At 37.1% G+C, this 24,547-nt stretch overlaps 2 protein-coding genes across 7 annotated transcripts in view; one reads left to right on the forward strand and one right to left on the reverse strand.

Annotated features, from left to right (window-relative positions):
• The window catches only part of RSPH14 (radial spoke head 14 homolog), a 73,363-nt gene extending 64,195 nt beyond the window's left edge, over nt 1-9,168 (reverse strand). Inside the window, exons 1-4 of one of the 3 annotated variants that reach the window (XM_031592303.2) lie at nt 9,062-9,168; nt 8,267-8,701; nt 6,385-6,487; nt 6,088-6,206 (exon numbers count right to left, since the gene is read on the reverse strand). In XM_031592303.2, the coding sequence (XP_031448163.1) occupies nt 6,088-6,206; nt 6,385-6,487; nt 8,267-8,465 (421 nt within the window). In that variant the 5' untranslated portion in view covers nt 8,466-8,701; nt 9,062-9,168. Of the gene's footprint in view, nt 1-6,087; nt 6,207-6,384; nt 6,488-8,266; nt 8,702-9,021 lie in introns of all 3 variants that reach the window. The other 2 variants (XM_031592304.2, XM_031592302.2) reach the window with 2 other exon arrangements.
• Nucleotides 9,169-9,335: 167 nt separating this feature from the next.
• Nucleotides 9,336-21,855, forward strand: RAB36 (RAB36, member RAS oncogene family). 4 transcript variants are annotated; one of them, XR_016458710.1, is made up of 12 exons: nt 9,336-10,596; nt 11,208-11,359; nt 12,061-12,149; nt 13,165-13,253; nt 14,751-14,816; nt 15,367-15,468; nt 16,704-16,768; nt 17,141-17,192; nt 18,234-18,315; nt 18,934-19,020; nt 19,581-19,700; nt 21,750-21,813. XR_016458710.1 is itself a non-coding variant. In XM_090120847.1 (12 exons), the coding sequence occupies exons 3-12, from the start codon at nt 12,081-12,083 to the stop codon at nt 21,815-21,817; spliced, it is 804 nt and encodes a 267-aa protein (XP_089976973.1). In that variant the 5' UTR covers nt 9,336-10,596; nt 11,208-11,359; nt 12,061-12,080; the 3' UTR covers nt 21,818-21,855. The 4 variants fall into 4 exon arrangements, 2 of the variants coding, with proteins under 2 accessions (XP_089976973.1, XP_031448167.2); XR_016458709.1 differs by lacking the exon at nt 21,750-21,813 and adding an exon at nt 19,914-21,743; XM_090120847.1 differs by having other exon boundaries at nt 18,930-19,020; nt 21,750-21,855.
• Nucleotides 21,856-24,547: the final 2,692 nt, after the last annotated feature.

Genomic DNA, 24,547 nt, shown 5'->3' on the forward strand with positions numbered 1-24,547 from the left:
TGATTTCCAAACTGACTATCAGCCCTTTCTGCTCTTTAAGGCTTCAAAATATGCAGCAAAACTACAAAAAATGAATCAATGAATAGGCCAAATTAAGGTCAGTGTTTCTTCTACTGATAAGGAGTTTTATACATCAAAACTGTCTTCTTTTACATCTTTTTTTGCCAAATCTTGTGGTGTTTCACAAAAAAAAAAAAAAAAAAAAAAAAAAGCAACCAAAAAACAACACTCTATATTTAAGAAGTAGGTTAGTGTTTTTTTTTTTTTTAATACAGATAAAAAATAAATCACAAAGCAGTTTTTTAAATTATTGTTGTAGTGTCTGGACTGCTGAATGTGAAAGTTGCCAATGGACAATTCTGTTCCACTGCTCCAAATACATTCTGGGAACTGTAATGTTGTAACACATTTCCCAAGAAGCAGGAGCCATGGCGATTGTGTAGTGTATAGCCTCCAAAGTCTTTTTTTCGTTGGGTTTTTAATTATTTTAAAAAATGTGATGTATTATTAGAAGGTTAAAGATGAGCGATATGAACAATAACTACATGTCTTGATATTTCAATTTAACAATTTAAATTATTTACAGTTTAGTGAAGTCAAGGAAACTGAAGAGATACATTCCTCAGCTCCAGGTTTCATCTCATAAAGAAACACTACTGGATGGCGTAACATTCCAGCAAAGGTTTGAATGCATAAGAAACTCTGTGGGACTATACTGGAAAATCGCAGATGGATCAGTTGATTCTTTCCCCTGCCATAGAAAAGACTTCTTAAAGACTTCAGTGTAAAGTTGGTGTGTAAATATATGTTTGATAATTGTAAAGCACATACGTACACAGAAACACAGACACACATGCACACTGGAAAATATCCTTCTACTTTTGTTCCCCCTACGTACTATAATTAGTGCAAGAAACCTCAGCCAAGGGCTCTCAGAAATTTAAAACAAAATGGTTAATAACATCAACATTTAAACTGTCCACTTAAAAAATAAATAACTCAAATGATAACGCATTTGTCTATCGTGTGTTCATTACTTAGTGTTATGATATACTAGTTACTTAATTGAATACTGTTATGATTCATTTGTGACAGAATATTGAGTTTTATTAATTGGTTCCAGAATGTTTTGTTCAATTTATTCACTAACATTCAGGAAATTTCAATCTTAAGCAATTACATTTGACCAACTCGGCAAGTTTCAAGGGATGTCTTCCCATGTAATGTCTTTAAAAATTATGACTGCCTGTTACTGTTAGATGTTTTTGGGAGATGGTTAGTAGCAATTTTAGCGGAGAAGCTAAGATTAAGAAGATCAAGATCAAGATTAAGAAGCAACAGGAAAGAAAATTGAGAGAACTGCCATAGTATTTCCATTCTAAATTGCTTCCTATAGTGTGACATACTTTTATTAGCTAATTGTGAAAATTGTGGAAAAGATTTACGAGTGTGGCCTTCCTTTTCCCATTAATGGACTGTGAGCTGGTATGCCTCTTTCCCCTCTAGCTTTCATAGTCAGTGGCCATTTCAGACTGTTGAAAAAAGTGACAAGAAAATACTGGCTTTTATTAGAGCACAGCTGCAAGACAAGAAAGCTGACTTAAAAAAAAGCAAAACGAAAAGCATAGTTAATTTTGAAGAGAGTAAGAAATACTTTATAAATCAAAAAAAAAATTATTCAGTTGAGAAGGTCCTTATAAGTACTATAGGCAATCTATAATAGCAGTGAAGAACCTAGGGTATTTTATCAAAAGAATAAAGATTTTTCTAAACAAAAGAAATTAATTGCATTTATCCTCAAATTGAGATTTTTGGGAGATAAAAGAGAAACTGAAACAGTGCATTTTACTACATGTTCGTAGTTAATTTAAACATAAGAATGTGATGGAATAAAATAGTAAATAATCAAGTTTAATCAGTTCATAATCATTCTTTGAATAGCAATGACTTGCTAATAACCTTCCAATAATTTAATTTCTATGATGTTTTTGATCTTGATGTTCTAAGTAATTCATGGCTACTCTTTTCTAAGGTGTTAAATTGTTTTACATAGAAATCAAATAATTTTATTTTCCCATTATGTAAGAAGACTGAGGTGTGGGGAGGTTAAAACCAAAAAATCTGTATCCAAGAAAGGCCCTGAAATGAAACTCCTTAGCTCTCAGTCTTCCACCTGGATAAAGAATGCAATTAAATTGGCAACTATTTCCTCAGCTCACAGGTTTATCAGTGATGCAGTGGAAAAAGAACTGTATTAATAGAGCTGGGATGTCACTTTACCTGGACAACAATGACATTCACAGAAGAGATGCTCCATCTGTTGCAATAAGAATGCCATCTGTCCTTCCATTACTTGCATTTCACACAACAAAACAGGTTTCAAAGGGAAAACGGTATCTTTAAACAGTCCTTATTCATAGAACTGATTTGTTATGATTTTGTAAATGTATAATATTGAAGACAGTGAGGGTCAAATAAAAGAAAGAGAAACTTTAATCTGTTGGACTCCTCTAAAAAAGAGGTTCTGGTAAGCTTCCAAAATCCAGTGTCATCCAATCTACTTCAATTTTTGTCTAAAAGGATTAAGTACTGCTAAAATTATAAGGTAAGATTATAGCTAAGAACTATTAAATATTTCTAGTACTGTACACATCCTGGGAAAAATACTTCTTTCTTTCACAGCTTTTTTTTGCATTTATTATTGCCGAGGTCACTTATCCTTGCATAACATTCAGTAACATTAAGTACCTTCTTGAATCTCAACTAATTGTTTTCACAAAGAGTTGAAGTTTTGCTAGTAATGTCTTCTGGCCAGTGTTCATTTTCTCCTGCTACCTTTTCTCCCTCTTTCACCCTCTACTGAATATATGCCAAGCGCACATACAGCTTATGTTCCTTTTTGGATAGTATGAAGTCTATTGCTTTACTAGTCCTGGAAATTGCCATAGAAAACATCAGAAATGTAACTAGGGAATGCTTTATTAGTTGCTGACTTTTTCCAGGTGATACAAGGTGTACAGGAATTGCTAGGCCACAGACTGAACCAGTGATTGTGCATAAGGTGAGAAGGTGTGGATAACCCAGGGAGCACAGGTGCAAACAATGCACCCAAGCAACCAGAAGAGGTGGGCCCAGGATCTGCCCCTCCTCACCCTCATTTAAGAGTTAGCAACTGAAGAAGCGTGTCTTTATTTGGAGACTGTGTCCTTTTTGAGACTACCAGCCTTTGGGAAAGGTAAGTTGCTTTTGTCTGTATTGCTTTCTAAACTTGATCATGTCTAATACCTTTACAAGTGTGCTCCTATTCTGGTAGAAGGTACTATCAGGCCTTCCATTGCTTCACACAAGGTTGTCTAGATGTGAACTGTAGAAGTAAATAAGAAGAGATGACGCAGATAGCTTTTTGGGTGGCTGAAGATGACAATTACCAGGCAGAGACAATTCATTTGACATATTACAGTGATTGAGAAATAATGTCAAGTCTTCTGAGGATCAGTTTTTTTGTTTTTTATTCCCCCTCCCTCCCCCCAGATGTCAAACCATACTATATAAAAACATTGTCTGAAGAATGCTATTCAAGATTAGCTTAACTAAGGCAAGGACTTCTATCTTGAATAAGTTTTAAGCATTTTTAGTAGCACAGAGGAAATGGTCAAATCTGCAATTTCACAGCTAAGGAAATGAAATTTTAGACGACAGTTTCACCTAAAAAGGCATAATTGAAGCAAAGCACAAAGAGGATGTGAGTGGTGTTATGCTGATTGTTGAGTATAGGAGAGTAAAGTTCTGTTTGCATCACAGATGTAAATAATTCCTCTACATCCACATTAAATTTCTTAAAAGAGAAAAAAAGAATAGGGAAAGAGTTGGCCCACAGAAGTAGAGTACGTGAGTACTGTAAATACCAAGGTTATGCTGAGAACTAATGAAGGGAAAGAAATGTATTCTAAACAGACTAAAATACCAGGTTTCTAATTAATTAACTGTTGTTACTTACATCTGTAAGGAAACTGTAATGAAGGCACTGTTGTACAGCATTTACTAAATAACTAATTCTAAAACTAAATACTTTTTCCCTTTCTTATGCTACTCGTTAGCCTATTCTGCTTTCTAGAACTGTTTCTTGAAAAAAGTTTGTTACTGCTAACTTGATTTGGAAAACCCAGTTCTTATCTGCCACTAGTATCTAACATCAGAAAGGTAAAATGGGAAAACAGCTATCAGTCTTGGCTCATGAGATACTTCAAATCAGCTGTCCCTCAGAATTGTAGTCTGTCTTCTAACCTTTCACTAAGTTGGGATTGTAACAGGATTTGGAAGCTGCTCTTTGTATGGCAGACTTCTGCTCACTTCAGAGCTTCTGTGAAACCTCTGCCTTCAACCAAAGGCAATGTCCCAAGGAGAGAGACAGCTCCTAGCTCAGCAGGGGTTGAATAATCATTCACTCCAGGAGGTAACTTTTTTCTCCTTGTATAGAATAATCTCACAGTGTCACTGAATTGGTGTCGTACAGCCCTGATAATTCCCATCAGTGACTCCTGAGCTAAGATGAAATATTCAGATGCCTGCAGGGACACAGATGGAACAGTGGTAGTAGACCTGTCCTTGATCTCTGAGTGGCAGTATGATGTACAATTACATATTCTCTACTTTGGGGAATGTATTTTGATTTCTGTGGAATTCTTAATAAGCAGTTTTTTATGTTTTGGCACCACCAAGAGCTAGTGCTGCTTACTGCTATAGTATTTCTCTAAGCAGAAATGATGATTGTAATAAAATACTTTCTATGTAACTCTTGTTTTTAGTTAATGTTTGTTTGTTTTTTAAACCAGTTGAACTGGCAGTCTGCCCACAAAAGACTATTATTTAGAAACCAAACTGTGCTATTATATTACAACCTCTAAATGAATACTGGAGTCTGACATACAGCATTATCATACTAGACTTACCTTATAAAAATTCCAGCAAATTGTGAACTAGTTGCTGCTGCTGCCACCAAAACTTGCAAGCAAGTGATATATGTCAAATTATTAGCTAAAACACATTTGAGTTCAGCTTTTGTGAATAGTTCCACAGAATAAGGAATATAGTACATTAAAAACATAAATATAGGTGAGATGTAAATTCCCTTCAATTTCTACTGATGTATTAGAAGTGAATACTTTAAAAGGATTTTAAAAAACCCAACTAGAAAGCTCTTCCTGTGTCCAAGTTGAATTCTGAAGTGGCTGAAACACTTCAGAAGTACAACTGGCTGAATGCATGTTGACTGTTCTTAACTTCACTAACTTCAAAATTTGCTACAAACTGAAACATTCAAGAAAACAAGGCATGCTTGCAATAGCAGACATAAATTAAAGCAGCAAATATTTAACCATTAGTCTTCTATGACTCTTCCTCATTTGCTATTACTAAAGAGAATATCTACTCTTAGTTATCAAAATTCTTGACCTCACAGTCACAGAATTGCAACTCAAATCTGCACAGCCTGTTCAAAAAAGGTCATAAAATGATCAGACTATTAAGAAAGAACACTTAAGCTAGGCGGAAAAAGTTGTATCTTAGGAACCTAATATCAAATAGGTGTTTGCATATAACATTATTTGTACTTGCATGTTTAAGCCTCAAATTCATATCGAAAAACCTTTTGTACAGAATTTCCTAAACTATGAAGTGGTTTCCCTGTTTAAACTGAAAATTTATGAGACAATTGATAAGATCCTGCATTAGATGTGACTAGAGCTATAGTAATCTGAAGCTTAAAGCTATGGATAAAGTTCAGTACAGACTGAGCAGCAAGGCTTATTACTTAATTATGGAGTTTTGAAAGAACTAAGAATAACCACTGTAAAAATAATTGTTAATAATTACTACTGATCTATATATAAAAAAAACAACTTAGTAATATTTATTTCTCTTAAGTTTTTGCTTCCTTTAAGTTTCTATTATGATCTACATAATCACAGGATGATATCTATTTGTTTGCACAGGTACAAGGCAGAATTCTTTAAAGACAGAGAGACTAAAGCACACTGAAGTCATCTGTTTTCCCCTTTTGAATAATTAATTACTAAAAAATCCCCCTACCTTCAGGTAACTTGGCCATCATGTCAAACACTTGATGCGTGTTCTTCCGACAGATGTCTTCTGGGTCATCCAAAAGTTCAGTGAGGACAGGTATTACTGCATTTTGTATCAACCCTTGCCTGTAAGCATTGGAGAATAGATTTAACTAAGCATACTATACTCAAATACTTGACAGGTGCATAATTTTTAATTAAATTTTCACTGCTTCTATCTTGCAAAAACTTAGAAATTCTGCTTTTATTTCTCACAGAAACTTCTTTATTGCTTCCTATACCATTAAGTAGGAATTATTCCTACCTGCCAACATTATGCATTGCCAATATATAGAGAATTTCTGTTGTCTTCTGTCGGACAGTACTGTCATGATGCAGCAGCAAGATCTTCAAGTTCTCCAAGAAACCTGTGGGACACATCCATTGATTTTAGTATTTTTAATTTCAGCATTAGTTTGATGGTGCAATGCTCATTTCTACCTCACAATTTCAAGTGCAAGCAATCTGTTTGTTTTTTCATCTTGACCTGGAGGTGAAATTCTCAGTGTCGTACTGCAAGTATAGCAGAAACTTAAAGACCTACTGCCAAAAATGCCCTGCTGTCAATTCTGAAGTGTATTCATATTAGAATAAAAATGTATATATCAACCCCACATAATTGTCTGATTTGACAGCTGATGAGATTAATGGAAAGTTCCCACTGAATTAACCTTGTGTTGTTTAACACTAGAAACAAGCTGCTGAATTCTGTACCAGGTTATGTCCAAATCTTGCTAAGAGTTAGGAAGTTATATAACTCTAAAAACAAAGCATACTGATGTCGGTGGTGCTGTTACTGTTTTAGAAAAGCAGGTGTTTGCAGATTGATGATTACATTTCTGTAAATGTTAAGTCTTGCAAGGGCTGTGTAAAAGCACAGAGCCTTACCTTCCACATGCAGAAATAAACTTGGTTTGGCACCGGAGGAGAAAAAACTAATGCTAATTAAACAACGATTATATTATTTTGTATGACTATCGGTGCCTCTTACGAAGAAAATGTACGTGACAGTGACAAACCTGAAGACTACTTCATTGTTACATAATGATACTGTAAATACACAGCTGACTGCTAAAACATGTTATGAAGATAAGCTTGCATACTTTTTTCTTCAACTGCCAATTTAAGATTATTCCAAATGTTAGGATATATTTTAATTAAAAATAGCGAGCAGATGTAATCTTGAAGTATGAAAAATTTGGTTATTTAGTTTTAATTTTTTTTTATGAAGTTCCTGAGGCTCTTGTTTATAGTCTCATTCCACAATTATCATGAGACTTCTGAGAAATAATCTGTGTAAAGCTCTGATGTTTTGGCTCTCCAGTAGTTATAGCTGAATGTGCCATGCTATCCACTGCTGAAGGAATGAATGGCAAAAAGTGACTTCATAGCCTTTGCAAATTAATTTTGATTAATCACTGATTGAATCATTAGTCCACTGAGGTCAAGAGTGGTATTTTTATGTTTGAGGTACTTGAAGCAGGTAGATACCTGTTGAAGGGGGTGGTTGTTTCTATTTTTTTTCATGCTCTATAGTTATAGTATCACAAAAGGGCTTAAGTTGGAAGTGACCTTAAAGCCTAGCCAGTCCCAATGCCCTGCCATGGGCTGCTTGCCAACCACAGATAAGGCTGCCCTGGGCCCCATCCAACCTTGCTTTGAATGCCTCTAATTATGGGGCACTCAGAGCTTCTCTAGATGGCACTACCAGGGCCTCACTGCCCTCAGAATGGAGAATTTCCTCCTAAAATCTAATTTAAATCTCCCCTCCTTTAGGGTAAAACAACTCTGTTGTCTTATCACCATCTGCTCATGTAAAAGGTCTCTCATGTTTGGAAGCTTCCTTTAAGTCTTGGAAGGTGGCAGTGAGGTCTTCCCCAGCCTGAACAAGCTCAATTCCCTTAGCCCATCTTTAAAGAGATGTGGGTTGTTCTTTCTTTCTTCTTCTTCTTCTTTTTTTTTGATTGTAATATAATATTCTCTACCTCTTTATGGTTCAAAACAAGTAGAGATTGAAACCATGATATCCTCCTGGCCATTTCTCTTACATCAATTATATTGCAGGGGTAAAAACAGGACAACATAATAAAGCGCATCCCTCTCTGTCATCACCACTGTGTCAAAACTTATGGTGGCAAACCACTTACCTATTTGGACTGCCTGGTAGATATTTTCTGGGTCATGGACCAGATCACAAAGTGCCATCAATGCCCGTTGCTGAGTCAGCACCTCAGGAGATTGTATCTCTCTATTCAGTTTAGGCAGAGCTCTCCTCCCAAATGCAATAGGAGCTTTTGTTGGATCTACATCAGGGGGAAGCTTGGCTGAGATAAGAGTGCTTGCCATCCCTGATTTATCTGGGAAGGATTCTTCTTATACTTAAAAATACTGTAAAATGACTCTGCTTGGTGAGAAATAACTGATGTACCAAAGCCACCACTATTAATTAGCATTAAACTGAATGGTCCTCTGTCCTCTCAAAGCACAATTCTAGCACACGTGAGGCTTTAGGAAGCTGTGAAAGAGGAGGCTGGGATGTCGTTAGATGAGCTGTCCTTTCTGGCTTGAGTTTCTACTGAATACTGTAAAATAACAATAGAAGAAGCAATAAAAAAGCTTAAAATTGTGAGTGAGAGAAGTGTTTTTAAAGAGTTAAAACCCCTTTGGAATGTTCCATGCTATAGAAGGGACTCAAGCTCTAACAGAAAGCCATTTTTCAAAAACACGGTCTTTCTAAAGGTTTGTAGTGGAAACCTGCCCTCGGAATTCGTTAATGATCCCTGAAAAGGATCGCCCGCCGCCCTCAGTGCAGCAATAGAGCAGCCTGCAGCCCTGGAAACTCTTCAACGCAACAAAACGCAGCTACACGGAAAAAGAAAATCATATATATATAAAATCCTACTTAACAACGGCATCTGTTTCTTAAGAGCAAACCAAACGACCGTATAATCGCAGACGCCCCTCTCAGCCTGAGCCCCGGTTGCCTCTCTACGGCGCCTGCGCGCCCGCGTTCTGGTTACCACAGCAACCCGCCCTTTGCGTAAGCTCAGCTCTGTGAATAAAACTGCGCGGCCGCGTGCTCCTTTCCTCTACTGTTTCCAGCTTTGCGTCAATAGCGTAACCAGCGCGTTCGGCGGTGGTTGCTGAGAGGCAGTTGGGTCCGCGGCGTGATTGGTGAATCGGAATGTGTGGCCGCTACTAACGTAGGGCGCGGGGTGTTGAGTGGCGAGCGGTGCTTGGCGGGTCCGCGTGTGAGGAAAGGGCGGGAATCGCTGCAGTGTGGGGGCTCACGCAAACTGCCTTCTCTGTAAAGCAGCTAGTGTAATCAAACGCTGGAATAGATCCTGGTTTGTTGATCGTCAAAATCCACAGAAGAAAAGTACAGCTTTAAAAAACATCTTCACGAAAGGGAGTTTTGTTTTGTTCTGTTTTTTCTTTTTTTCTTTTTAATGTTTTAGAACAAATTGAAGTAGAAGTTAGTTTCCTTGAATGGATTAGACATTTACAAACCAAAGACTTGTGAAATTTCACCATTTCAATAGAAGAACATTAACTTTTCTCCACGTAGATGGGACACAAGAAGGTCAAAGATTTCTCACATCCCTCAGCTTTAACTCTCTTCTCATCCTTTTTTCACCATACCTTGGTATAGTGATTTTAATTAGTGGTCATGGCATTAAATGGTCACGGCGTTAGCTGATTCGATGCAGAGTTGAAGTCTTCCTTCAAACCTTTTGTCTGTGGATGATGCTGTTGATGGGAGCAGTGCGGTGCCATGGAGACTTGTGACTGAGCTCTGTAGGAAGAGAGAATCTGGATCTCAGTGCCTATAATTCTCAGCATTTTCAGCAGCTTTGTGTTTCTTAAATCACTGGCTTGTTTCCCCTTAGGTTGCAGCTAATTTGTTGGTTTGGTAATCGTGTGTTTGTGAGAGACATTTAGTTCAAATACGCCAAGGGAAAACGGCCTGTTGATTTTAAAACACTTCTCCTTGTTTACCTTGGTCCCTCTTGGACTTTGGATTCTCTGGCATAGTTAAATGGATTATTTTTTCCTAGCTTAGTTTGTGAAAGAGCTCCAGGAGATGAGCAATGAGTCATCCTGTGCACTCAGGACAGACTGATACACGCTGAGGATGTGCTGAGCCAGAACTAGGAGAAAATGGAGCAAATCCAGTGTGTGTGATGCTTCTACCAACCAGGAGGGTTTCTTTTTTTGTTTTCAGAACTGTTATTTTGGAGCACATCACGAAGCGGATCCAGGTCTGCCTGGTTTGGAGCAGCCAGGAGGAGTATGATTGATAGAACTGTATATATGGTTAAAAATAAAGACCATCATCTTGGGTTCTGAATGACACATCAGCTGTAAATTTGGATTATTTGTTTGTTTGTTTGTTTGCTTTCAGTGTGGATCAGATGACATGACTGCCTGAAGTGATCCCTCAGAGAAGTAATTCCTCACAAAAGAGAATAAAATGGTAATTCTAAGTAGTGGTCTGGTAGTTTTGTTGACCTTTATTCTTTGTTTATGGTTGTAAAACAACTGTAGGGTTTTATATACTACACACTTTCTTTTTTTCTTATTTACTTGTCCTTTAAATTTTTTTAAATAGGAGAAGTTTGTCTCCTGGATGTTAAGAAGTCCAAGCCTTTTCCAGCATTAAGGAAATATGATTATTTGAATGTGAGAGCTTTTATTTTTTTTCCTGAAGCTTGGAAGTTTATATCCAAGTGAAATGAACAGCAAAACCTTTTAGCATCCTAAATGCTAAACTTAGTCGAACCTACTAAGTTGATTATCGATACTTAGGCAACACAGAAGAGCAATGGGATTTCTTATTCTTTATTATCTTTATTGTTTGATATGCTATCAACCGAGATTGGTAATTACTAGAGACGTTTATGTGATTCAAAATGGCTCATAGTTACGTGCACATCCTGATTCTAAGGCTGAAATGAAAGAAAGCTGAAATTCTAGGGGAGGAAGGGAGCAAAACAAACCCTCTGGAGTTTCTTTATAATTGCTAATATGCATAATATTAAATGATTCTGAATAGCCTATATAACAGGTTTGTTCTTCTAAAACCAGAGCCCTGCGTATGGTTAAATTACTCCATTCCAACCCCGCCTGCTCAGTCCGTGAGAGGAGGAGAGGAAGGGAACTGTTGCAAGCCTGTTGCCATGGGCACGCGGCTGCAGGCTGCTCGTGTGGCTGGGATCCTGCCGCATCTGCACTGCACGGTGAGTCCTTCCTTGCGTTTGCTGCATGAGGACTGTTCTCGTTAGATTCTTCTGAATGCCAGTAAGAAACTGATGCCTTACAAAGAGTTCCCTCTCAATAATCCACAAGGCTTCTTTTCACAACCAAATCATTGCCTCTCAAGTGGGATATCTTGATTTGCTTGTCATTTTTGTGTGAACACTATTCTTCCATGTCAGACTAACTACTGATTTTGTTCTTTATGAGTTGATGTTGGCTGAAAGTTTGATGTTGTGCCAAGAAATATGGCAACTTTGTTGTTTCTCTTTTCCTCTTCTAACCTAATGAAATCTGATGTCCCCTAACATTAATAAACGCGCTTTATGCAGTAGCATTTAAAATAGTGAGGTGTGGGCTTTTTAAATTAAGCACTACAAAATTATTTGAGGACTAAACTATAGCAGTTGTGTTGAATTAAGTGAACAGTTCTCTGTCCTCCTCCAGAATTAGTCAGTGCTTTTCTACTTAGAAAAAGCCACTATTTCTTTCTACATTTGTGCAGACAGAAATCATCCTTTTCCATGAGAAACATGTTTTCTTTAACATCAAGTCAAAGAACTGCCAGTTGTACCAGGAGGAGACAAGTCCAAAAGGACTGTTCATTTTTTGTTTTTAATGTTTTTCCTGCGTTGAGACAATTCCTCAATATTTTGTCTCACTTTGCATGTTTTCTATCTGATAGAATTGACCTGAGTTTGGAGGATGAAGTCCAACCCAAAGCATATGGTTCCCCCAGTGAGCAGGGACAGAATAATCTCCCAGTTTCCTAAGGTAAGTTTTTCTTTATCCCTTTGCTCAGAGGATGTATCACCTGCCATGTCTTTCCCATGTGCTAATAGTATTTTGGTTTGATGTATATTTGATGTCTTCTGCTAAAACTGCAAATTGTTTAAGTATTTATTTCAGAGGTGAATGTGACCTTGTTTTTCCATTCGGTGCTGATGCACTTAATAATAAACCAGGTTTCTTCCTCTAACCTTAACAGAAAGTGACTCTTGCAACAGAAGTGTTATCTTACAGTATCTGTTCTTTTAGCCAAACATTAATAATTACCACACTTACAGAGTTCCTACACTGAGAGGAAATGAGAACCATAGCTGTTATTTAATATTCAGAAAAACTAATTAGGTCTATGTGGAGTTTTCATTTGAAGAATTTGAAGCAATTTTAATCTTCTGTGTGAGTAGGAAACTTAGTCATACTGTAGATCAAATGTAGTAGGCACTACAGGAAAACAGATAGTGAAGATCATTCTTACCCCTAAAGAGTTTTATCCTTGAAGTAGAATAGAATGGCCAGGGGCAGGTAAGGACAAAGAATTGCCATTATGTTTTTAATTTTGTTCAAAACACCATTTTAAGAGGATTTTGCACTTCTTTCATTCTCGATCTCAACCTCCTATTTTGCTTTTAATTTTATGAAAACTGTCACTGTTATTTTAAGTAAATGTGAGGCAAAACATGCTTTCTTTGTTTGTAGCCTGCTAAGCTTAATGGATATTGTTCTTAATATATAATAATTAATATAATCGACAAATAAATTTACTGTGGAAGTTCATTAGGGCTCTGATACCTTGTGGAGTTGTTTAAAGGAATTTTACAAACATACCTGTGCATCAGCCTTACTGCCTTCTAACCCAAACTGTCTCTTTTCATGTGCTGGAGTATCCCTGTGCTTGACAAGCTTTTTGAAGTAATCTCCTTTTCTATCTCACCTTGCTGATTTGGCTTGTTGATAAGTAGACATTATAGAGTTTATCTCAGTAGCTGTTCTCTTGTGTCTCCAGTGGTACACTCCTGAGGCCTGTCTGCAGTTCAAAGACCACTTCCATGCACAGCTCAGGAATGCCTGTCAGCAGAGCACCGGAACAGCTGGGCAAGTTTCTAATAAGCCAAGTGTGCAATGAGACAAGTGTTTTAACCTCTTTATAGCCTGATTCCTCCATCAGCTTTTCCCAATTCCACATGCTGAGCATTTCAGTGTGACTGAAATCAGCTTAACCTGTCCCCATGGTTCTTCTGTACCATTTCACAGTAAATGAATTAAATGCTGCTTCTTCATATAAGTTTTAAAGATCTTTTTCTTCCTGACTTAAGTGAAGTTGAAGAAATAGAGTTGTTTAGCAACAGATAGCTTAGTTTAAGGGATTAACCAACTGTTTAAAATTAGTGTTGAATTTTGGTCATGCAAGTCAGCGTGAAAAGCAAGTCCTAGAGCATTTGCAAGGACAAGAACAGATGTACTGGCACCAGTAGAGAGTACAAAAGGACTGCATACTGAGTGTACCAAGTAAGAACTAGACAAAGACTTCGGAGCAGATATAAACACAGCAGTTTTAAGTTGCTTGTAGCACATAAGAATCTAGCTTTAATATTTTAAATGTATCCATGCTGAGAACTTGTTTTAAATGTTTCCTTAAAACTGGAGCAAAATTCTGGACTAAGAAATCTAATGAAAAATAATATTGAATTCTAATGTTCTTAATTTTTTTTTCTCATCATCTCTCTCCCAGAATACACACATGTAGTAGATTTAATTTGTAGTGAGTTAAACCAGATATAACCAGATACAGCATTCAATACAAGATTGAATCTTTTGTTTAAAAAGCCATTTTTGATACAAAACAATATTAAACCTCCTAAGCCATTTTTGTAGCATGTGCAGGGGAGATGTCAATCCAAGTTTCAGTCAGCAAATACTGTACACTCATTTATCCACCTGTATCTCCTAACAGACACGCTACATTTCAATTTTAAGAGTGCAGGTGAGTCACCTCCAGCCCATCTGCTGTATTCTGTGGGAGAACCTAGAGCAAAGAGGATTATTTGCATGAGGCAAGCTTCAGATTAATGTTATTTCAGGTAGTCAGAAAATGTATTGGCTCTGACCATTATTTTTTCCCAGAGACAGATTCTGCAATGGTTATTTTATTATCAGTAATTTCATGTTTGTGCACTTAAGATTTGATTTTATACTATTTTAGTCAATGAAAAACTCATAAGTAATTTTAGTGGCAGAAAAGTATAAACTTGTACTTTTAAAGGTCTCTATGGATATAGATGCTGTATGGTCTCAAGTGCAAACTGCCAAGTGTATAATCCTTCTTTGAAAGCATTTCTAATAAGGTCTTTCTGCCCCATAGAAATTATATAGAAAGTAAGAAATGAGCTAATTCTGCTCCAGAGTTTTTGACCTTTTTCTTTTTGCTATTTAAGACTCTGATCCTTCTGCAGCACTGTGGCATTCAGATAAACTGGAGTTGCAGATGCATTAATCACTTGCAATTTAAGGATCTACATCAGAATTGCTACAGTGACAATATTGAAATTACTACTACTAAAAGCATTAAATATTTTTGAATATTCCTAACAGGCTGAAAATATCCAAAGTGGTTGTGGTAGGAGACGTCTATGTTGGGAAAACAAGCCTCATCCACAGGTATGATGTATTTCAGCAGATGGATTGGTTCTGCTCTTTTCCAAGCTGAAAGCGTATCACCTGTTGCAGTGAAGCTTTCAGGAATCTTAACTGAATATATATTCAATCAAATATGATATAGTGCAGACCTTGCAAAAAGCTCTTGTGCATTTTGCAAATTCAGTGAACAGAGCTCTGAATTTCTGTAGCTTGTGATTGCATTCTGTCTGTTTCCATTTTCAATTATTTCTATGTTCCAAAGTAAACTTGTTGGCTATTGATCTCATTAATAATCACGTATTCCTTTTGTTTATGGCCCAAAATATATTATTTTGTAACTAAAAATTTGATGCAAATAAGAGAACTGCTAGATGTATGTACTTTCCAGTTTGTTATTCACTATTTTTTTTATTTTATTTTTTAAATGTCTATATATATGCTTCTGCACAATATAACCATTCCACTATTAGTTAGTTCTTTTCTGTATAATTTATCTTAGATGGTGTTACTTTGCAGCTATTTGTAGCCATGAGTTACTAAAATTTCCTCCTTCCCCCCTCCTTCATTGCAGGTTCTGTAAAGATCATTTTGAACGAGATTACAAGGCGACCATCGGGGTGGATTTTGAAATTGAACGTTTTGAAATAGTTGGAATACCATATAATCTCCAGATGTAAGTTGAAATGTGGCTTAAGTTCCACATACAGTACAATCTCAGAAGAGTTTAAGTTGCTACAGGCTCTGGTAGTACAAAGATTTAAAAAAACCAAAAAACCAAAAAAACCAAACACCCATAGCATAAAATGATCTGAAAAACAGTTTCTGCACCTGGGCTTGCAGTTTTAATGAAATAAATGAATAAATAAAATCTCTTTTTTCCTCTTGGATCTCACATTCCTGGAAATGTTAGAATTTTGTCAAAGAATTTTGCACTATTTGCAGTTCTTCTTTACTCAAACTTCTTGGAAGAGAAGCAGAAGCTTTTGCAACCCATTTTGTTGGGTGCTAGTGTTGGATTACTCTACCATTTGGGTTTAGTAGGCTTTATGAGCACAGAACTTGACCTCATTTCCTACCCATTTTGGTGCCATTTTGTTTTTGAACAAGCACTGCTTTCTGGAATTTGAATGCCTTTAAAATCTGCACTGATATGTCAGTACATTGTCAGTTGAAACAGTAAGGTTCATGGGCTGCTAAATGTTAGGTTGTGTTATCTTCAGATTCCTTGGTGGCGATGTAGAACATCTCCATGTGATAAGCACTGGTGCCCCCTCTTGCTGAGAGATTTCTGTACAAGCTACATCTGCAAGTACTGGCAGTGCTGTGCTGTAACAAAGTCCCAGACCTCTGTAGTACTGGCTGTAGGTGGGAGAACTGTCTATCATCTTCATGAATAAGCAGCTCTTTCTTTCCTTTTTCAATTTTATTTATTTACTTACTTATTTATTCTTTAATGGAGTCATTAATGCACTCGTATCAAAGTATCAGTTGCAAGAGTTCAGCATGAGCAAATGTATGATTTAGCTAGTATTAATGAAGAAAATGCATTTTCAAAATTAGATTGCTATGGAAAGATATAAATGATATAGATGAAGTTGAGATGTTTTAAGAAAAGAGTATTACAATACAGAATACAAATGTTTGAACTGTGTCTCAAAGAACAGTCTCCAAAATGACCAGTTAAAAAAATCACTCTGGATAAAACCAGAACTGGAATGGCTTAATTAAATAATAGGACTTTACTGTGTTTCTATCAGAAGTTAATGAATAACATGTTCCAGATGGAGAAGAGTGTGATACCACAGAAGTGTTACCAACTTGTACCAGTCTGTTGCTTCATTAGTATGTTTGCTCAGGTTACGCTTGATTTCATTAACCTGAAGTTTCTTTTTTTCCCCCATTGCACAGATGGGACACAGCAGGTCAGGAAAAGTTCAAGTGCATTGCATCTGCTTATTACCGAGGAGCAGAGGGTGAGAACAATATTAATTTGATGCTGCCTGTAACAGGAGATTGTATATACATCTATATATACTCCTTGGAAAGATACGTGTAGATGCATGCAATGGTATGGGATTACCATTATTGGGAAGAGGAAGAGACTGAAAATCTCATGAATACATTTGTTGCAAGCTCTGAATGTTGTGATGATGAAGTGATTAAAAATTGGTACTTGTGTCTTGGGAACGAGGAGGAATCAGCCTAACAGTGTCTCCTGAGTCCTCCATGTTAAATCTACTGTTGTACTGTATATGTGTTATTTCTGTTTAATAAAATTAGTTAAACTGGAGAGATTTCTGATACGCTTTTAAACTTAATTATTTTTTCCTGTCCTTTCATTACAGTTATAATAACAGTGTTTGATCTAGCTAATATCCAGACTTTGGATCACACCAAGTAAGTTTCTGTACTTTGGCTTAGCCTTTACAGCTTTCACAGAAGGTTTAATTGCATTGCATAGTCTGCAGTTGCTGAGAATGTGCTGGATCCTGAGAGTGTTATATACCTATGTATAGACCTTGCATTTTTAATTCAAAATGTATTAGTTCAGGTACTTAAAATGGTTTGTTTATAGCAGCACACCAGCTGATGTGAGTAAACTTGCTTCACTTTAAGTGCAGGCAGCAAAACACTGTGAATCTGTGATCCACACTGCTGTCACCAGACTGAGAGCTTACATGCTCTAACATACTGTTACGACAGGAAAGCAGATAAGTGTTTTTCTACAGCTTGTACTTTGTCTTATTTAAATGTGGTCTTAAAATGGGGTCTTTCCTCAGAACGCATTTAATGCATTCACAAAAGACTTTGTAAAATTATATATATATATTTATATTAGTGTACCTGCTTGACTGAAAAGAATTGAAACATTCAAACCTGATTTCTGCCCCCACACGCTCTTCCCTCCTTGACTTGTGTTGGATGACTCCAGAGGAACTTGGTTGCCAGAGTAACAAAAATATACAAGCTTATGAGACGAGTCATACAACCTGGGGAGATGCTTTATAATCTTACTGAAGAAGTTATTACACTCTTCTTTTTTCCCTTTGTTGCCTAACCTGCTATGTTGTTCAGAATTTTTTCTTCTGCTTCTTTTTTTTTTTCATTATCACTGTGAAAATTCTGCCCTCTTCCATTATACTGAGTATTATTATACTCATCTCTGAGCATTAATATTATTGTAGAATTTACACTCTACTGTGAGCATGTTTCCACTTTTCAGTAGTGGAAGGCATGCATTCAGTGGAGTTGGAATAGCTCCTGTTCCCTTTCTGTCTTAAAAAAAAAAAAAGAAAAGAAAAGAAAAAAAAAAAAAGACCTTTGGCACTCTTGCATCAGCTCATTCTCTGGCTTTTCTTGTGACCCTGTTATGTGTCTCTGTCTCAATTATTCCATACTGCCTCTGACTGATTTTCTCATCTCTCTTCTGCTTTTTAGACAGTGGCTGGAAGATGCTTTGAGGGAAAATGAGCCAAATTCCATCTTCATCTTTCTGGTTGGAACAAAAAAAGATTTGGTGGTGAGCAAATAGCAAGATACTGATATGACTGATCACAGATAGCAAATGAGTGGGAAAATGAAGTGCAAGAAAGAAAAATGTAGTAAAGGAGGAAGAAGTCTTAAGAGAAGAGAAATTAAAAAAAAAAAAAAAGCAGGAGATGGGGAGAGAAAACCTTGTATTTGAGCATACTAAAAATAGATTGAGTAAAAAAAGGATCTGAGACAGAGGTAAGAAGGACTAAACAACAAAACGAATCATGGTGATTACTCAGTCCTGTAAATTTCTGCTAAAGGCAATTGATTGTAACAAGAATTTGAAGACCAATGACTGTGCTATTTTCTTTATTGGTCTCTACCAGGCTGCATAGCTAGATACAATTGTTGCCCTTGTTAGTTACTTTGCTTCAGTGTAACAGAAGGTAGATGGAGACTTCCAATTTAAAAACAATGCTAAGTAATTTCTTTTCCAAGCATCTGAATACTTCAGCAATAGTGTCTGACTGCACAAGTTCTCACGGAAGGACAGATAGGCTACTGTGAAAACTGGAAGAATCCTGCTATAGGTGCTAGCACTACTTTTATGTTATTACCAGCATACTTCTTACGTTAATGGTATCCTTGGTTTTTACTTAGTCAGATGCTGTTTGTGAAAGGACAGAGCTGGATGCTATCCGCTTTGCCAATGACATGCAGGCAGAATACTGGTCAGTTTCAGCCAAAACAGGTAAGTTACTGCAAAGGATATAAAAAATAATGTAACCAAAGAGGCTAATGTTAAAGTGGAAGGAAGCTGAAGTTCTTTATACCTTTATTTCAGTATATTTTTAAAGATCTTGTTGCATTTTACTGCTTTTGGAGACTTCGTATTTATTAATGGTTGGTTTTCAGATGAGCATCTGCACGTGTGCTTTCATTGTTGTGTTTACAGAAAGGTGTGCTTAAGCTACTGCAATGTCTAAGCATGTTTAATTCATGGATAATTACTTAAACATATGTATGCACTTCTACTTGATTAGCAATGAAAATATTGTGTCAGAAACCAGAACCTCCTTGTTGCTGAGTTTAAAACAAACAAAACAAGCAAACAAACAAAGGGTACATTATTCTAGAGTGGGGAGAAAAGAGAATTTCTCCCTGCAGTGATCAGAACAGAAGACAGATTGGTGGAGATGCCTGATTGTTCCCAATATTAAGCAATGGTCTGTTCACAGGTGTGCTTGTTCATATCTGATCAGGCACTGATGTGCAGTTGCAAAAACACATCCTTTTTGTTCTGTTTCCTAGGGGAAAATGTCAAAGAGTTCTTTTCCCGAGTTGCTGCGTTGGCCTTTGAACAGTCCATGATGAGGGAGCTGGAGAAAACCACAGGGCACATGGCTCAAATTGGGACAGGAAACCTCATCAGTATGTGAAGTTTTGCTTGTCTGTATTTTACATTTTTATGATCTCAAGGACTGGGGAGGATTTTTGAGCACTGAAGTGTGTCTCACACAACTGCAAGCATATTCACTTCAGTGTCTAACTGAGTGACTGGGTCTTCATTCAGCTCTTGTTACCTTCAATACTGGATGATATTATTTCCTATGCACTGAGTTTATAACTTTTTGGCTTCTACAGGACTGGAACAGAACCTGATGGAAATCCCAGAAGGCAATGTTCAAGAAAGCTCAAGTTGCTGCTGATTTTCAGCTCTTTCTGCAAATGCCACACGTCTCTATAGTCCAGCATAGAGCATCTGCAACAACAGAAACTCTAAAATCAGAAATAAAAAATTCTATTTTTAGAAATGAGGGAGAAAAATATTATTCAAACTACTTTCTGAGGGTTCTCTTGTTGTTGAAGGCTCACTTGTGCTGGATGGTATTGTTATATAAACTTCTCTCTGTGTAGTAGAAATATGACATCCTTGTCTCAGTGCAAGAAGACATTGCCAGCGTCGTGTGCTCACCTGTCTGCCAGAAAAACTTGTAGTCAGAAGTTATGTAACTTTATCATGTTGGGTGTTGATAATTCTCTAGAAATCTTGATTACTGAAGTTGCATTCTCATGGGAGCAGAATACAAATGGCAGTTCAGAGAAAAGGGTGCTGAGAGCAGCCTGTCAGAATCTAAAGGAAGGAGTATGGGAAAGAATGGCACAGCCTCTTTAACAGGTCTGGGGTCAAGGGGAAATGCTTTCAAATTAAAAGATGGGACGTTTAGATTGGATAAAAGGAAAAAGTTTTCTGCAGTGAGGTACTGTCACAGGTTGCCCAGTGAGGTGGTGGTACTCTGGCCCTGCAGGCATTCAAGGCTCTGAGCAACATGACCTGGCTTATAATGTCCCCGTTCATTGCAGGGACATGGGAAAGGAACTTTTAGTGTAATCTAGTCCAATTCAAACAGTTCTATGGTTCTAAGCTAAAAATATTCTAGATTCTCAACCATTTATTTCATTAAAAATTGTTTTCTATAAAAAAGTGAGTGGAAAGATAGCTTACAACCTTTTAATTACTTTTATTTTTCTGTGGCTTATGATGTAAACTAGAGCAATTACAAATAATGTAATAGAGATCTAGGATCTTTTTCTTTTCTTTTTTTTCTTTTGCAATTGATTCTGTCGGCAAGGACAACAATGTAGCATTTGGTGGAGAAGATGAATATGTGTAAGCATGTAAGGAGTCTGACTGTGGAATACCTGCATCTCTTTCACAAGATGATGAATACACGCTCCACTTGTATCATGTCTGATACTGAGTGGGCACCATAGCCACAATCTTTGTGCTTACTGAGTTTGAATGAGAGTAGAAAAAGACATTTCACTCTACTGTTGTGTATAATGTATGCATATAAAATATGTTGCATTTCTGTAATGCTTTTCAGAAGCAATTTTACAAGCCCATTAGAGCCACATAGCCATTGCTTCATACTGTGCTGTGAGTGCATGAGTACTGCTAACCTCACATTACTGGTAAAAGCTCTTAGAAATAGTATTAAAATCCTTTGTTTGCATGTGGAAAATTTTTCTATGAACTGATTTGAAATTCAGAATTTTGCATGTTGTTATCATCCATTTGTTTTCAGTTTGTTTCCTTGCTAAATACATTATTGTAAGAGGAAATAATTCATATAGTAGTTACTATTCTAAAGATGTGCTTCAAGGCTGTTTGCTACCCATGATGAACAGGCCTGAGCCTGGATTTCTGACCAAATTTTGCTTGCATCTGTATTTTTTTTTTGGACATAAGCAGGTGTCTCGTTATGCAGTTTGAGCACTCTGAAGTGTGTCAGAGAAGAAAACTTGGGCACAATACCAGTTACTGTCATTTGAAGGGCAGTAACTGACCTGTAGGGTGGACAAGTTCAGTGTGGCTGCAGCAGCAGTCCCTCAGCTAAGTATTATCTATACCCATGGTGCATTCTTGTAGTTTCACATGGCTGTTACTGAGCAGTTACTGGTCTGTCTCTTTCCTAGGAGCTGATAATGGTCCTGGAGGTCAAAAGGCAGGTTTTGCAGGATGTCTTCCTGTCTTTGTTAGGTAGGTGCTAGGTTTCAGTGCAGACACAGGGTTGGTACCTACAGCTGCAAAATGAATCAGAAGTAAATAATATATATAATTCTTGAAATAAATAAAGAAAATAAATCACAGACTTTTGTTTACTGACCATAATTCTCGTACAAAATCAGAGATGTAATCTCTTCAGCAATGCAGTTGTGTTGTTTTGAAAATCAAGTGGGACAGTTTTCCTAATGATTAAGTACATTGCTTGAAGTCATTATTGGTTTATATCTTCTGTAGTTCCAAAAACTTTATGCAAAACTGCATTAGTCTGTTAGTCAGCAACTATCCTCCAGAGACAGCCTGATTCCATTCAAGCTATGATGGGATGCTTTGAGACTTTTCTTAAGCCCCTGTGAGGCTGCCCCTGCAAAGTATAAATAATTGATCATCGAAAATGAATCTTAGATCTTACAATTGATGGATTGCTTAGGAAAGCACAAAGGAAACCTAACCTTGGGTGGGAAGAAAAAAAAAAAATCAGATTGCAAATTCTTAAATGTTTTTACCTTGTTTATGTTGCATCTATGCTTATTGATCCATTTTATCAGCAATTTCATTTGCTTTGGAAAGCCTTCTGATTGTGGAAAGCAGTGTCAGATCAATTCAGTTAACTCTGAATGTAGGCAGGCTAAAACATATTTTTTTTTTTTACCAGGTGAAGCCTTCATAGTATAGATGGCAGCAGTTTCAGAACCATTTCCTTGTGGAATTTGCAGATAAGAAATCAGAGAATGTGAAATTCATGATGAGTCTGAAGCAGAATTAAAGAGCAGATGTAATTATCTCCACAAAGATGGACTAGTGTTATGCTAGTTCTTGCCTTTTATAAATACAGGTTAATCAGTTAATGAGATTCTATTTAAATAATTATGTATATCTCTGAGGAAAAACAACTGGTAACAAATCAAGAGTCATTCAAGAAAAAGTCACCAGGCAGGTAAATCTCATTTTTACTGTAAAAACCTTTTGTTTCCATCCTTAGCGATATTATTTCTCCCTTTGTGTGATGATGTGACCCTTAGGATGTTTTCTTTCATACTCTTGTAGGTCGTATGATTCATATCATTCCTGTTGCTCTCCAAGTCAGGCTCACCTCACTGCCATTCTTTGAGTCCTAAGAAAGAGGACGGCTATTGTAGTGTAATGCATGCTGGACAGGACTTCAGGAGATTATTGGTCATGTCGAACTACCACAAAAGTGAGTGCTACCTTACACTACAAAGATAGTTTCTTAATTTCAGCCACATATTTATCAGAAATCAGGTTTGCTTCTCCTTAAAAAGCCTCCACTTATGTGCTTCGGTTTTTTTTCTTACAAAGACTCCTGATTCTCCCGTGCTGGGAGACACAGACAAAGAAAAAAACAAAAACAAAACCAACCCCAAACTTCGTAACGGAGAAGCTCCAGCGCTCTAACTGCCAAGCGCATCAGCTGTTCTTTCCCACAAGAGGGAGCTCCATGGTCAGTTCGGTGCTCTGTTTCTGCTGGAAAGGCCGGGCGAGCCAGCAGAGGGTGCGTGCTGGATACGCCTGTTGTTCAGCCCCCTCAGCGCAGCACTCACTGCTACAAATACAGATACGTGTCTGCCGCTATGGCCTTAATGAAATTTTGTACGCTCTTAAAATGAATGCATAAAGGAACAGCATCAATTCAGAGACCACTTGAACACTCACGGAATTTCTGATGTTGTACCTCAATAAACACAGAGGGTGCAGTTGTTTAATAGTATTTGCCACAAGTGAATTGTACATACAGAAAGGCCTCCTATGATCCTTTAGAATTCTTGCTGCATCTGGAAATGGCACAGATATGAGAAAAGTGAGCCAAAAATAGAAAACACTCCAGAAATAATTTTAAAAATAACAACAAAACCAATGGTACTGAATTAAAAGCAGTGTCCAGATTCACAACACATCCCCATGGTGTAATATATGTGCCAATATTACAACCATGCTAGCACAGTCTTAAAATTAAACTTACTAGAAATACATTGCATGTCAGAATGTCAGTGGTCAAACAGGCATGAAGGCAAACAGTAGCAATAGTGAAAAGCCAATTGTTGTCTTCCTGTGAAACACTGAGATTTCTTGGAAGGCTTGTATAGATATTGACTAGGTATACAGATTTTATTATGATTTTGATTATAACCTGTTTTTCGTATAGATCAGCCGATGCATTAAAAGCTGAGAAAACAAATGCAGGAAAAGAGGTTAGGGGCAGGAAACAAACAGCAAGGGGGATGCGCTATTTGAAGCTGTGAACGCGTGATTAGCCATTTGTGATGACTGAAAATACTTTGTGTTGTCTCAGAACACGGAGAGGAAAGTGGTTTAGTGGGTTGTGAAGCACTGCATATTTTGAAGCTAAGACAACTGCCCCTCTGGAGCTGTGCTTCTCACTCTTAAGGAATTACACCAGTTGTTGCTGGGGCTATATTCCACCATCTTTTTTCAAAAAATTTGTGATAAAAGGTATACATCACTTGGCTGGTTTGTCCCACATCAGGTATAAAAGGAGCAGGTTTATGAAGGATACTGAGATGTTCAACGTTCCACTTTTCTCATCACCCAGAAAGGAAATAGGGTAATAAATATCTCTATAATTCTACTTTTCCAGAGGCTGAATTAGTACGTGGAAAGGGCTTAAGCAAGGCTATGTGCCATGGTTTGAAAAGCAGGATAGTAAGCAGCCAAATTCTGGTCACAGCTC

Source organism: Phasianus colchicus, chromosome 18 (assembly GCF_987193195.1).
Source record: "Phasianus colchicus chromosome 18, bPhaCol1.hap1.1, whole genome shotgun sequence".
Classification (NCBI taxonomy): domain Eukaryota; kingdom Metazoa; phylum Chordata; class Aves; order Galliformes; family Phasianidae; genus Phasianus; species Phasianus colchicus.